This window comes from Salmo salar, chromosome ssa09 (genome assembly GCF_905237065.1).
Source record: "Salmo salar chromosome ssa09, Ssal_v3.1, whole genome shotgun sequence".
Taxonomy (NCBI): Eukaryota; Metazoa; Chordata; class Actinopteri; order Salmoniformes; family Salmonidae; genus Salmo; species Salmo salar.
Genome location: NC_059450.1, coordinates 15,359,663 through 15,374,690, shown reverse-complemented (window position 1 = coordinate 15,374,690; position 15,028 = coordinate 15,359,663). Strand labels below are relative to the sequence as shown.

General features: G+C 45.5%; 1 protein-coding gene across 3 annotated transcripts in view; it reads right to left on the bottom strand.

Annotated features, from left to right (window-relative positions):
• The window catches only part of LOC106610779 (rho guanine nucleotide exchange factor 10), a 95,909-nt gene that overhangs the window by 49,688 nt on the left and 31,193 nt on the right, over nucleotides 1-15,028 (bottom strand). For 2 of the 3 annotated variants that reach the window (XM_014210340.2, XM_045723422.1), the window contains 11 exons: nucleotides 14,352-14,468; nucleotides 13,505-13,616; nucleotides 13,137-13,327; nucleotides 12,860-13,039; nucleotides 12,285-12,401; nucleotides 11,982-12,074; nucleotides 11,480-11,650; nucleotides 7,484-7,629; nucleotides 6,840-7,024; nucleotides 662-777; nucleotides 9-136 (listed from right to left, as the gene is read on the bottom strand). In XM_014210340.2, the coding sequence (XP_014065815.2) occupies nucleotides 9-136; nucleotides 662-777; nucleotides 6,840-7,024; nucleotides 7,484-7,629; nucleotides 11,480-11,650; nucleotides 11,982-12,074; nucleotides 12,285-12,401; nucleotides 12,860-13,039; nucleotides 13,137-13,327; nucleotides 13,505-13,616; nucleotides 14,352-14,468 (1,556 nt within the window). The remainder of the gene's footprint in view (nucleotides 1-8; nucleotides 137-661; nucleotides 778-6,839; nucleotides 7,025-7,483; nucleotides 7,630-11,479; nucleotides 11,651-11,981; nucleotides 12,075-12,284; nucleotides 12,402-12,859; nucleotides 13,040-13,136; nucleotides 13,328-13,504; nucleotides 13,617-14,351; nucleotides 14,469-15,028) is intronic. The other variant, XM_045723421.1, reaches the window with a different exon arrangement.

Here is a 15,028-nt window from a genome sequence, read left to right as displayed (position 1 = left end):
ACACTGACTTGTCCTGTTTGCCAGGCAGCTGCAGCTGGATCCTACAGCGATCTGCAGCCCGGATCTCCTCCTCCTTCTTCAGAATGAGACGCTGCAGACCCGACACCCAGTCATGGGCCACCGTAGGGTTAACGTTCTACAAGAGAGAGGGATGGAGGGAGAGAAGAGAGAGAGTCAGATAAAGTATTAACACAAGACACTGCTTATAACGTCGTCCATGTCGGATGAAAACTAGATCCATTACGGTTTTCAAGTCATGCCATTGGGCGAGCAGAGATTGACTCCACACACCAGCTCGTACAAATTGACCACAAAAGCCCCCCCCCTCTGTGTTGTGTGAGAGACACATGTTTCTCTGTGTGCCTCTGGCCTGTTCTCTGCTCCCCCACCACTATGCCCTCCATCTCTGACAGGACTCACACATAAACAAACACTGGCTAGTTGGGTCTCACAGTCCAGCACCACACAGCGCTGTCTGGGCAAATTACTGTACACCAGACTACAGTGTTTGTCAGGGCCCTCTCTCTGTCTGCTGCGGCCACAGCTCGACATGACACATCAAAACCTCAGGGACATATTTACACACAGGCAAATAATATAGTTGTATTTTCACTCGACGAAAACAAGCCTTAAAATGAATGCAGCGATAAATGCTGCTCACCTGGTAGTTTCCCTTGAGGCTACCGATCATTCTGGAGATCTGGTTGACCAGGCTGAGGTCATGGATGAGGTTCTGCAGATCCTGGTACAGCTGGCCTGGACCCATGTACAGCTTATCTGGAAAGAGAGACAATGAGAAGTTGAATAAACTAATCAGCTGCCCTGGGCCCATGTACACCTTACCTAGGACTATCCCTGTCAACAGAAAATAAAATGTTGTTATTACCAAGTGAAGTAAGTTGTGATTCACAAATCTGAACCCATAGCCCATCTGCAACCATTTACCCAAGAATATGAGCCATAAATATCTCAAAAGGCAATTCCTGGGCATTGAAAGCAGGAGGCCAAATAAGACCTGCCAGACAAAGATCAATAACAGTCAGATCCGTTTCCCACAGAGATCTGCGACATGTGTGCAAACTCACTTGGAATGGCACTGAACCACAGGACCACAGTGACGGAGTATGTGTGTCTGTGTGTGCTTTGTGAATGTTTTCACTTGAGTACCGTTACCTAACAGCAGTTGCCTGAGGCCAAGCTATTCTCTGCTGGTGTGTGTGTGTGTGTGTGTGTGTGTGTGTGTGTGTGTGTGTGTGTGTGTGTGTGTGTATATATATAAATAAATAAATAAATAAAATGTGTGCGCGCGTAGATGTGCCTTGCCTAACCAAGAAGCCAGTGAAGTGAGTGATTACTGTGTTTCTGTGGGTCCAGCTCAGGACAACGGACTGCTTTGTTTGTCAGCGCTCAGCCTGTAAATGACAGAGACACAGACAAAGAGTCTGACTCATCAGAGTGAGAAAGAGAGCGATGGGCCTCTTGTAGGCTCTGCCAGCACATAGCCTTCTCTCTAGGCTGTAGCTCACATTAAAACCTCCAGCATAGAGAGGATGACCCTCCTCGTCTTTCAGACAAGCCTGCCAACAAGTCATCATACGATACAATTTACACTGCAGCATATGGGACTATTAGCTAACAAGTAAGCAGGGAAGCTCTTAAAGATCATTTCACCATATGACTTTTCAACTTCTATTTTGTCACTCTCATAAGGCAGCAGATTGGAACTCGGAGGGGAAGGGTTCATGTGAATGGGAATTTCTGGCGCCAGGATTCCTGGAGTTCCCTCTGGTTTTGACAGTCTACTTTGTGGGCTCTATATGGCCCTTCACACTGCCCTAGTGTTCCAGCTCCATGGCAACTGCTCCAGTCTTCCCCAGGACTGGCCCAGAGAGGACCCTCAGAGAAACTGCCACCATGTTTGCACTTCACTAAAATGTACATACAGGAAGCTAATTCAGGGACTCGCTCTTCATCATGTACCAAAACATCATTCCACGTATATTTCCATTTTTCAGACAATATTTTGTTTGGTTGAAAGCATAGACAAGTATGATTAAAAATAATTTCTCTTTAATTCTGAAGCACGTAAAAATGTGATGGCGTTTCTGCTCTATTGGGCTAATTGCCTTGTCTAATGGTGTTCAAATATTCATGCCTCATCTGTCTTAATGAAGTCTGAGTGTTTGGAACCAGGTCAGGACAGAAACGCTGAAAAAGCTTCAGAGTCATGCTCTTTGGCTTGTCATCCATGGGAATTCCACAGGCCACGATTCATCTCCATGCTGATAAAAAGGTTGTTATTATAGGCTCTGACAAACACTGATGGAGGATATAATAAGCCATAATGAGAGTGAGTGCAATGGACAAGTACCCTGGACTGGTGCCGCCCACCCACCTCAACCATTACTGTGCTACAGGTACACCGACCTACACAGCATCATGGCTGGTCATAAAGTAATGCAGAAATGCAGAAGAGACTGGCTAAGCCATTACAGCGAGGGCACAAACTCCTCAATTAGGCCTTTGTGTGAAGGTCCTGGCACACTCACAAAGCTTGGAAGAGACTGTGACATCTTCAAGTAACCGGGTCTTTGGATGATCCCTCAACCTGCTATAAATCGCATATTCCTCAAGACTCTCAACTTCTTACCATGTGGAACTATGACAGGCTCAGCCAGAGGAACAAAGGGCCATGGTTTATTGTTTGAAAGTCTTTGTCAATTTAACTGACCCATCTCTTTTGGTGGTCCCAATTAGCTAAGCGGAGCACAACAGACGTGAGGTAGGCACACAGACATCCAGAGCAGAGCACAGGGAACTGTGACATTATACACTGGACCGTGTTTTCATTGCCTCTTTAGTAGGCAGGTCACCAGTGGCTTTGGCAGAACATATTGGAATATGGGGGGAGAGAGAGAGTCAGAGGCTGAGAGAGGCTGAGAGTAAGGGTTTTTCCACGTAGCCAGTTCAGAGACACAGAGGACTGATTAGGGAAAATCTAATCAGTATTGAAGAAATCAGGGGGGTGACATGGCCTGACCCATTTCTGTCAGGTGAAAATTACCATACTCTAATGTCTTCAATTCTAGTTCCATGTCAAGTTCAATTAGCAAACATTACTGAGGTGAACCAGACTGCTATTCAGTACATGTGGATCATCTCAGGGCAATTGGTTACTGGGGGTCTAACCTAGGTCAGGACTAGACAGCTGGACATGCCTGCCTGCCTGTCTGTCGGTCCAGATGCTGCTGTTGACCGTGCAGTTTTCAGCCCCCCATCAGGCCGTCTGTGGCAGATTAGAGGGCAGATGGAGGTATAACAGGTGGGTGAGTGGGTAAAGCCTTCCGCTTGGTTCAGCTGGCAGTGTTTGCGTACTGCCTTAAAAAGACCTTCACTTGAAAACTGAGAAAAAGCAGCAATAGTATTTTTTGTCCATCTTGAAATGCCGTAGCCAGTATACACTTATTCAAAATAGTCAACATTAAGCTAAGATAGATTTTTGAGTTGTCATTAATTGTGACATCTTAGTCACGCAATCTAAGATGTTTTGTTGAATGACAAAAACTACATTGAAGAATCCCTACTGTTGTCACGTCCTGACCAGCAGAGGGCGTAATTGTATTAGTTTTGGTCAGGACGTGGCAGAAGTTTTGTGTTGTGTGTTAGTTAATTGGGATTGGACTCCCAATTGAAGGCAGGTGTGTTGAGTTGCCTTTGATTGGGAGTCCTATATAGTAGTGTGTGTTTTTCCTTGGGGTTGTGGGTAATTGTTTCTGTTTAGTGTGTTTGCACCTGATAGGACTGTTGGCTGTCGGTTTTCTCAGTTTGTTTTGTATAGTGTTCTCTTTTGCTTTATTAAAGATGATGAACACTAACTCTGCTGCATTTTGGTCCTCAGACAGCCCTTACAACTGTTGACCAATCAACAAAGGTGTGTAGACTTCAGCTTGCCTCGAGAAAAAAATGTTGCGTGGATGATCAGCCCCCCCCCCAAAAAAAATTTTTAATAAAAACTTGCCAAGGACTAAAACGAGCCAAATAATTTCACAAAATTACATAATATATGCACAAACTGTTCCAAACTGTTTTGGATAGGAAACATGCCCACACCTTAAGAGGCTTGGGAGAGGAAAGGAGACATGGTGGCAGTTGGGCAGTCAACGAGAGAGAGGAGAGGAAAGCTTGCTTATCCCCTGGCATTTCAGTGAGTAAGAGGATGAGCAAAAAAAAAGGAATGGCCCATATGGTCAACTTCAGCCGGGGACCTGTGCTTTAAGAATATTGATGGAGAGCAGAACAGTCGATAACTAATGGACTCCTAAATAACACAGGCTTATGCACAATTACATCCATTTACAACCTCTCACTCGACGTCAACAAAACAAAAAGGAGATGATCATGGACTTCAGGAAACAGCAGAGGGAGCAGCCCCCTATCCACATCGAAGGGACAGTAGTGGAGAAGGTGGAACGTTTTAAGTTCCTCGGCATACACATCACTGACAAACGGAAATGGTGTGGTGAAAAAGGCACAACAACACCTCTTCAACCTCAGGAGGCTGAAGAAATTTGTCTTGTCACCTAAAACCCTGACAAACTTTTATAGATACACAAATCGAGAGCATCCTTTCGGGCTGCATCACCGCCTGGTATGGGAACTGCACCGTCCTCAACAGCAAGGCTCTCCAGATGGTGGTGTGGTCTGCACAACGTATCACCGTGGGCAAATTACCTGCCCTCCAAGACACCTACAGCACTCGATGTCACAGCAAGGCCAAAAAGATCATCAAGGACAACAACCACCAGAGCCACTGCCTGTTCACCCCGCTACCATCCAGAAGGCGAGGTCAGTACAGGTGCATTAAAGCTGGGACAGAGAAACAGCTTCGATCTCAAGGCCATCAGACTGCTAAACAGCAATCACTAACTCAGAGGCTGCTGCCTACATAGAGACTCATATCACTAGCCACTTTAATAAAATGGATCACTAGTCACTTTATACAATGCACTCTAAATAATGCCACTTTAATGTTAAACATATCTTACATTACTCATCTCATATGTATATACTGTACCTTGTACCATCTATTGCATCTTGCCTATGTCGCTCGGCCATCACTCGTACATATTCTTATTCCATCCCTTTAGATGTGTGTATTATGTTAGATTACTTGTTAGATATTACTGCACTGTCAGAACTACAAGCACAAGCATTTTGCTACACTCGCATTAACATCTGCTAACCATGGGTATGTGACCAATAGAATGTGATCTGATGTAGCCTCCAGGCATGTGGGTCAAAATTGCATGGCTACTAACAAACTATAAAGTCATCTAACATCACAGTGGCTAAACGGCATTGTACAGTAGAACATAACCCTGGTAATACAACTAAGAGTCAATATATCAAAGGGATGTGGCAGGGGATGCGAATAAGTTGCAACGGCTTTATACACATGTAGTGGACTAGATCATACTAGCACCACAGATGAGACGGACAGAGGGCAGCAGGCATCGGAGAGCTAGGTGGAATAAGACCGTGGTAATGTCTGCTCAGCCACATCCTGCCACGCACAGAAAACCACACCTATGACGAGCATACGATAAAGTAGTTACGCCACAGCATCAGTGGAGGCTAACGGAGGGGAGGACCGCTCATCATAATGGCTGGAACGGCATAAATGGAATGGAAACCTTGGTTTTGATATATATATTGATACCATGCCACCCTCTTCCGGTCCAACCATTACCACAAGCCCGTCCTCCCCAATTAAGGTGCCACCAACCTCCTGTGCATAACATCCTCCCTGCCTTCCTTCCCCAGTGGGTGTAGCGGCCGTCACCACCTGAACACAACACTAGCTAAATGAAAAGCACACTAACGTACCATTACATTACACATTAGCCATATCTGGTTGGTAGTCAGGAGTCCGGGTGAATGTTCTGGACTAAAAACAGCAACGGCATGGCTATGACCACAAATCATACAGTCTGGTTATGATGGTTTCCAATAAGGAGTTTAAAGAAACGGCCGGGCAGCTGCCAGAGCAGACCGGGGGGGGGACCCAGTGGAAAGAGTGAAGTCACTGACCCTGCAGACGGTGCAGAGTGGAGTTGGCTTCTTATAGACTCAAAACACCATGCAGTCGCTCCAAGGAAGCGCGCCATTTTAAAACGTCGCTCATTGGTTCCAGAGGGAAAGCCTGGCACATAGAAGATGATGGATTTGTCGATGATGTCTGAAATGAATCTATTATTATAAGAAAGTTGGCTCTGTTTTATTGAGTAGGTTGCTGCAATGCTGTAATCCGAGATAGAAAGCCCCCCCCATGATTGGTTAGTAACATAAGTGGGTCATGTAGAGCCTGTTGTGTTGATCTGAGCCCACTGAGAGCTGGCCAAGCAGGCTGCTAGATAATTACAGTAATCATCTAGAACACATCAATATTTCAAAAGGGGGTGTTGAAGTATCATTTGCAGTAAGAGGAAATGGTATTGATTTTACACACAACAGAAAACAAGTTATTGCTCCCTGTACTGTATATGCAATGTACAGCCACTGTACACAGTAATGGCATGGTATTTCAATATAAGACCTCATATTCCCCTCTTTATGATTAGTTATGGGGTCATAAAGGAATGATTGCATCATGCAATGGAAAAGCCAGAGTTTCAGACCTCCAGTCCAGACCGCCAAGCTAATTGCTAATCAAATATCAGGGTTCTGGGCCTTTGGGGCGCTCTGTACACCCCCAAACCACATACACATCATATCTTATTTAATTTCACCCATTCCGATAGAAATCAAGACCCAGAAAGACCCCTGTGACTGGGACGTACTTGGCTTGGCGTTGACGACCACCTTCTCTCCAGAGTGGGGTTGGGGGGTGAAGCGGCTGTTGTCGCCCATGTCCTCACTGGAACCAAACTCTACCACGTCCACAAAGCTCAGAGGGACACTCCACTTCAGCAGGAACTTCTGGCCCAGGGGGACGTTGCCACTACCACTGCCATCCACACTGCACCTGGATAGAGGAAGAGGACACGGTGAAGTAGGCTGACATACAATAGGCTGAGCATTGCTGCTTTTCTTCAGTGATCAATAAAAGTTACCTTAATCAAGATTCAACTTGATCAAGAGGGTCTTCATCACTCCCGTATGAGTTGGTGTAAATACAATCAGGGTAAACTAAAGTTTAGAATAAATAGACAATTCAATCAAAAAGGTAGGCTAAATGATTTAACATTGCCAGGCATATGGTATGCTGTATTAAAGCTATGACTATTTCATATAGCTCAAATATCTTCCTGCCAGAGCCAGTGTGCTGAAGTGTTCTATGGACATACAGTAGTCACTAGTGTAATTACAGGGCACTCACGCCACCATAGGGAGCTGATCAGAATCATACCCAGAAAGGGTGCTCTGTCTGTGGAATATAAATCCTGCCCAAGGTGGTTACCGTGTTTGGTGCGTTGGGTCTTACCGGACGTTGGGCGTGGCACACATGAGCACGTCGTTGAGAAGAAAAAGGCGTCGCTCCTTGGTTTTGATGACCTCACCGCGGTCGTTGTAGACTGTCTCCACCATGTCGTCCGAGCGAATCAGGTAACGGCTGTCGTTGCTCAGGAGCTGGTGGGTAACCAAGGGAGACGCAGCGGTCAGAGGTCAGCTACAATGGATTTGACAATCCTCCCCAAGGTGAATTTAGGATTTATTGTAAATGCATGGTAATCCCCATGATTTCTAAATACATTCTCTAGATATTGCAGGGAAGACATTTGTTAGATCTCATTAGAACTTTTAAGTGTGGTCCTTGTCAAGGGTGACATGTATATTTAGTTAAAGTAGAATATACACATACTATTTTAAGCACATCCAGTTTACAGACAAGTGTGCATTTAGACACAGTAAATGCACTTCGCAGCATACACACCTCCATAAACATAGATGCCATGCGGTGGCTGTTAGCTCTTGTGGGCAGACAAATAATTAGACAGTAGGGAATACTGATTTTAAACCTTCCTCCGTATCAGGCACTGAGCTACACACACACACACACACACACACACACACACACACACACACACACACACACACACACACACACACACACACACACACACACACACACACACACACAGCTCAAAAAATAAAGGGAACACTTAAACAACACAATGTAACTCCAAGTCAATCACACTTCTGTGAAATCAAACTGTCCACTTAGGAAGCAACACTGATTGACAATAAATTTCGCATGCTGTTGTGCAAATGGAATAGACAACAGGTGGAAATTATAGGCAATTAGCAAGACACCCCCAATAAAGGAGTGGTTCTGCAGGTGGGGACCACAGACCACTTCTCAGTTCCTATGCTTCCTGGCTGATGTTTTGGTCACTTTTGAATGCTGGTGGTGCTTTCACTCTAGTGGTAGCATGAGACCGAGTCTACAACCCACACAAGTGGCTCAGGTAGTGCAGCTCATCCAGGATGGCACATCAATGCGAGCTGTGGCAAGAAGGTTTGCTGTGTCTGTCAGCGTAGTGTCCAGAGCATGGAGGCGCTACCAGGAGACAGGCCAGTACATCAGGAGATGTGGAGGAGGCTGTAGGAGGGCAACAACCCAGCAGCAGGACCGCTACCTCCGCCTTTGTGCAAGGAGGAGCAGGAGAAGCACTGCCAGAGCCCTGCAAAATGACCTCCAGCAGGCCACAAATGTGCATGTGTCTGCTCAAACGGTCAGAAACAGACTCCATGAGGGTGGTATGAGGGCCCGACGTCCACAGGTGGGGGTTGTGCTTACAGCCCAACACCGTGCAGGACGTTTGGCATTTGCCAGAGAACACCAAGATTGGCAAATTCGCCACTGGCGTCCTGTGCTCTTCACAGATTAAAGCAGGTTCACACTGAGCACGTGACAGAGTCTGGAGACGCCGTGGAGAACGTTCTGCTGCCTGCAACATCCTCCAGCATGACCGGTTTGGCGGTGGGTCAGTCATGGTGTGGGGTGGCATTTCTTTGGGGGGGGCCGCACAGCCCTCCATGCGCTCGCCAGAGGTAGCCTGACTGCCATTAGGTACCGAGATGAGATCCTCAGACCCCTTGTGAGACCATATGCTGGTGCGGTTGGCCCTGGGTTCCTCCTAATGCAAGACCTCGTGTGGCTGGAGTGTGTCAGCAGTTCCTGCAAGAGGAAGGCATTGATGCTATGGACTGGTCCGCCCGTTCCCCAGACCAGAATCCAATTGAGCACATCTGGGACATCATGTCTCGCTCCATCCACCAACGCCACGTTGCACCACAGACTGTCCAGGAGTTGGCGGATGCTTTAGTCCAGGTCTGGGAGGAGATCCCTCAGGAGACCATCCGCCACCTCATCAGGAGCATGCCCAGGCGTTGTAGGGAGGTCATACAGGCCACACACACTACTGAGCCTCATTTTGACTCGTTTTAAGGACATTACATCAAAGTTGGATCAGCCTGTAGTGTGGTTTTCCACTTTAGTTTTGAGTGTGACTCCAAATCCAGACCTCCATGGGTTGATAAATTGGATTTCCATTGATTATTTTTGTGTGATTTTGTTGTCAGCACATTCAACTTTGTAAAGAAAAAAGTATTTAATAAGATTATTTATTTCATTCAGATCTAGGATGTGTTGTTTAAGTGTTCCCTTTATTTTTCTGAGCAGCATACACACACACACACACACACACACACACACACACACACACACACACACACACACAGTTGAAGTTGGAAGTTTACATACACTTAGGTTGGAGTCATTAAAACTCGTTTTTCAACCACTCCACAAATTTCTTGTTAACAAACTATAGTTTTGGCAAGTCGGTTAGGACATCTACTTCGTGCATGACACAAGTAATTTTTCCAACAATTGTTTACAAACAGATTATTTCACTTATAATTCACTGTATCACAATTCCAGTGGGTCAGAAGTTTACATACACTAAGTTGACTGTGCCTTTAAACAGCTTGGAAAATTCCAGAAAATGATGTCATGGCCTTAGAAGCTTCTGATAGGCTAATTGACGTCATTTGAGTCAATTGGAGGTGTATGTATTTCAAGGCCTACCTTCAAACTCAGTGCCTATCATGGGATATTCTAAAGCCAAGACCTCAGAAAAAATAATTGTAGAACTCCACAAGTCTGGTTCATCCTTGGGAGCAATTTCCAAACACCAGAACGTACCACATTCATCTGTACAAATAATAGTACGCAAGTATAAACACCATGGGACCACGCAGCTGTCATACCGCTCAGGAAGGAGACGTGTTCTGTCTCCTAGAGATGAACGTACTTTGGTGTGAAAAGTGCAAATCAATCCCAGAACAACAGCAAAGGACCTTATGAAGATGCTGGAGGAAACAGGTACAAAAGTATCTATATCCACAGTAAAACGAGTCCTATATCAAAATAACCTGAAAGGCTGCTCAGCAAGGAAAAAGCCACTGCTCCAAAACCACCATAAAAAGCCAGACTACGGTTTGCAATTGCACATGGGGACAAAGATCGTACTTTTTGGAGAAATGTCCTCTGGTCTGATGAAACAAAAGTAGAACTCTTTGGCCATAATGACCATCGTTATGTTTGGAAGAAAAAGGGGGAGGCTTGCAAGCCAAAGAACACCATCCCAACCGTGAAGCACAGGGGTGGCAGCATCATGTGGGGTTGCTTTGCTGCAGGAGGGACTGGTGCACTTCACAAAATAGATGGCATCATGAGGCAGGAAAATTATGTGGATATATTGAAGCAACATCAAGACATCAGTCAGGAAGTGAAAGCTTGGTCGCAAATGGGTCTTCCAAATGGACAATGACCCCAAGCTTACTTCCAAAGTTGTGGCAAAATGGCATAAAGACAACAAAGTCAAGGTATTGGAGTGGCCATCACAAAGCCCTGACCTCAATCCTATAGAAAATTTGTGGGCAGAACTGAAAAGGTGTGCGAGCAAGGAGGCCTACAAACCTGACTCAGCTCTGTCAGGAGGAATGGGCCGAAATTCACCCAACTTATTGTGGGAAGCTTGTGGAAGGCTACCTGAAACGTTTGTTAAACAATTTAAAGGCAATGCTACAAAATACTACTTGAGTGCATGTAAACTTCTGACCCACTGGGAATGTGATGAAAGAAACAAAAGCTGAAATAAATCATTCTCTACTATTTATGAAATGTCACATTCTTAAAATAAAGTGGTGATCCTAACAGGGAATTTTTACTTGGATTAAATGTCAGGAATTGTGAAAAATGGAGTTTACATTTATTTGGCTAAGGTGTATGTAAACTTCCGACTTCAACTGTATATCAGACTTGTGGATAGATGGATTCTTAGATCGAGGCCTTGACTTTACTAACACCCACACATTGTAATAAACAAAATCTGTTTAAAACACAAATCATCAAGCTATCGAGGACATACACTGAGCCTCTATGGTCTGAACAAGATCAATGGTGTGTGTTTACCTTGTTGAGGTAGCGTTCGTTCATGGCCTTGGCTATGTGTCTGATCTCGCAGCGCTGGTCAGCATCCCTCTTCTTCTCGTTGAGCTTCTCAGCCAGGGTTTCCAGCTCTGTCAGGGCCATCTGTAGGTGTAGCCTGTCACTGTGGCCTACTGGGGTGTTTTTCAACATGTCCTGCCATAAAGCGTGGAGAGATGACACATTCAGAGCATTACATAGCACAGATCACAACCAGAGCTTCTCAACAGTGACATAGCATCGGTTGAAAACGATTCAGATTCCTTCAGACAACCATTGGGCTCATAACAATTATGAGTGAGGATAAAAATGTGAAGTGCCCGGAGACCAGAAGCAGAAATACTTTCCCCAAGAGTATGCACACCACACAGTGTAGTGCATTTTTAACACCACCGCTCTTTGGTTAGTGAGTATGTGGCTCCCTCTGCTGGTGAATCTATGCAATATTTTTCGGAGGGCAGTGTGGACGCTTGAGGGAAATCGTTACCTGCAGCAGCAGAATGAACTGAGGGAACCTCTGGATGGGCTTCATCATGAGCCCGTAGAGAGTGACCCGGTCACTGCTGGTATCCTGACGATGCTGTGGAGAAAAAAGGAGGACAATCAACGATTACTGATTGATGCACTGCAGGACAATCCAGTACACAACCACAAACTATTTTAGTTCAGTGTGAAATCGACCCCCCTGGTCCTATGTTAAGGGTAGAGCCAGAGATGCATATTCTGCACAGCTGTATTGTCACAGGAGCATACTTGTTATTTATTTGAACAGCAGCGCTCTCTGACTGACCTTGAGGAAGTCCAGGAAGCTGGGTTTGGAGGCACACGTCTTCCTGACCACCGCCATGGCCGTGCTGAAGTTGTTCACAAACTCACAGTAGGCGTCCAGCACCATGGACTTGGAGAACTGGGAACCAGATATGTAAAGAGAGACAGAGAGAACAAGCCATCAATACCTCATAGTCCAACACAATCATAATCAGGAATGGAATCATCCTGGATCCTGGGCCCAAAATAAACTGTTAGCTGGAGACATCAGGATGGAGCACTTCCTCCAAGAACCCAGCGCAGCTGTGTGTGTGTGTGTGTGCTCAGTGTCTGTAGGCATGGGACTAATTCCTTTACAATGAGGCAATTTGTAAAAACACTGAGTCATGGGAAACTTGCATTATAGCTTCAGTCAGTGTTGTGCTAAATGGTGAAGCCCAGTGCAGGACATGGCGTGAGGATCTTTTCAGTCCCACTAGTTTTGACCAATTGACCACTGTTAAATACTCTTCCAGCCTTTCATTTTAAAAGTAGAATATTAGGAATTTAATCCTTCCAATGTACCGCAGCACAGGATTCACTTGCTCACCAACCCACCGAGGCAACAAAGACGTCCCCAATCATTTCCAGACTGTCCCACTCGGCCACGCGGCATGCCAGGGCGATCTGGAACAGGGCGTGGCACTGGAGAATCTCCCGAATACGATAGAACGTCATCTTGAGCTTCCTGTCGCTTAGCAACCTGGGCTCAATCTCTGAAAGTGGCTTTTCATATTGCTAATAAGAGAGGATAAGGATGTGGGTGGTGGGAACTCTTTTCCTTGAAGAAATCACTATAAAGTTATATGAAATGTATCAAGTGAAATTAACTTGCCTCTAAAATCCGCTTCAGTGCATCCAGATAGGTCTTCTCACTCTCTAATATGGAGCCCAGTATACACCTCCTCACCACCTGTTGTTGTGAGAGCCCCTCAGGGACGGGACTGAGCACTGGCTCCATGTTGAAGCATTCCACCTCGATGAAAAGCTCTGACTCCTCATCCTCAAAACAGGTCGACTTCCTCTCTGAGACACACAGGAGAGACGTGGTCAACTCAAAATCAGAGCAGCATAACCCAGAAGGTTACTACACATTGTTAGTGGATGAATTCCCCTTAACAATTTTAAGTGCTTGCAATTCATCACAGATAATTAACTGACTAATGTGCACAAAAAGGAAAAAAGTCCATGTTCTGCTCTTACCATGACCGTGGGTTTTGGTCTTGATGAACGACCGTCCCCTTTTCACCGCTGCTTTGGTCTTCTCCAGGCCGTCTTTGGTCCCGTCTCTCGCTGCCTTCACCAGCTTTTGCATCTTCAGGTACATCAACAACAGTAAATAGCCCACCATCACAGTCAATATGATACTGAAGCTTTAAGGGAGGAGCCGTGTTAGGAGAAAAAGGGAAGATGGCAGATCATGTAAATACAGGAACAGGATAACCGGGTGGACCAGAGCAAGACAGCAACTGTGACAGCAGCTGAACTGAGTCAATCTGAACGAAAGGATTCTCACAAATGCATAAGGGCACGAAGAGACAAGTACTTAACTGTAAATAGGGAATGCGAGTAGTTTCGAGGCACTTTGATTATCTAGGGTAGGGTCAAAGAAGATCTATCTAGACTGCCACGGTCTGCTGAAAAGTATACATTTGGAGTAAAACTATATTTTTTTCATAGATTTGTTTGAAAGTGTTCTGTATTATCATTGGCCAATGCGTGGACGGAGATGACCAAGTACCCACCTCCTGTCTAGGCCTACACACAACTCAGCTGCACTGGTGTCTCAGTCTGCTGTAGAACTAAAGGAAATGTCACTAAAGGGGATGCATAGTTGCCACAACATTCCACACAGTTAGTGGCACAGGGCGATGCATTAGACAAACCCACCACCAGACATAAGAGCAGGATGAAGAGAAACCAGTTCGGAGTCAGTCGGTGAGAGACACAGTGAGGGAGGTCGGGGTTAAGGATGCCGAGGAGGCTTGAACCCTAACCCCGTCTAGAGGGCAGGGTGACGACACACACCGACCAGTACGATGGCATTTACCTTCTGCTCGTGTTTCTGTTTAATCTGCTGCAGCTCTACCGTTCCCACTGTATTTGCCATAAGAGCTTTCATCTTTTTCTCATAGTGTTCTTTCAAGCGTGTCAGATCTTGAGAAAGCTAAACGAAAGCAGAACAATTTGAAGCGTTACCAGGCCGTTCATTTGAAGGTGCTCAGCCAGAGAAGATCATGCCCTCACACCAACCCACCCACTCTCACCTCAGCTAAGGCCTTGCCTCCTTACTCCTATTTTGTCTACCACCCCAGATAGTCATCTTAACAGGGCCTATTTCTCCTAAAGAAGCCAAGCAGTCACTTTGTGCAGCCAGCTGAGTAATAACCGTGGGATTTCCCTGGAAAGACCTCTGGGCTGAAAAAAACAAGCGGGCCATTCACTTCAAACCAAATACACAAATGAACTGTATATTATATCAGGAACATAGTAATAACGTGGCAAGAATAAGCCTATGGTGTATTTACATTAGCTCAAGTAGTGATCATTTGAAATATGCTTAAATCTCCTGTTTAACTGGATATGATCTTTCATTAGATATTCATTGTGTCCCACTGATTCTACTTCCTCATCTGTTCAAGATGCCGATATAAACTACCCTTCTTTAGCTTCTCTTTCTGTGGTGTCCATCTGCACCTTGTACATCTCCTGGTGAATCAAGATAAT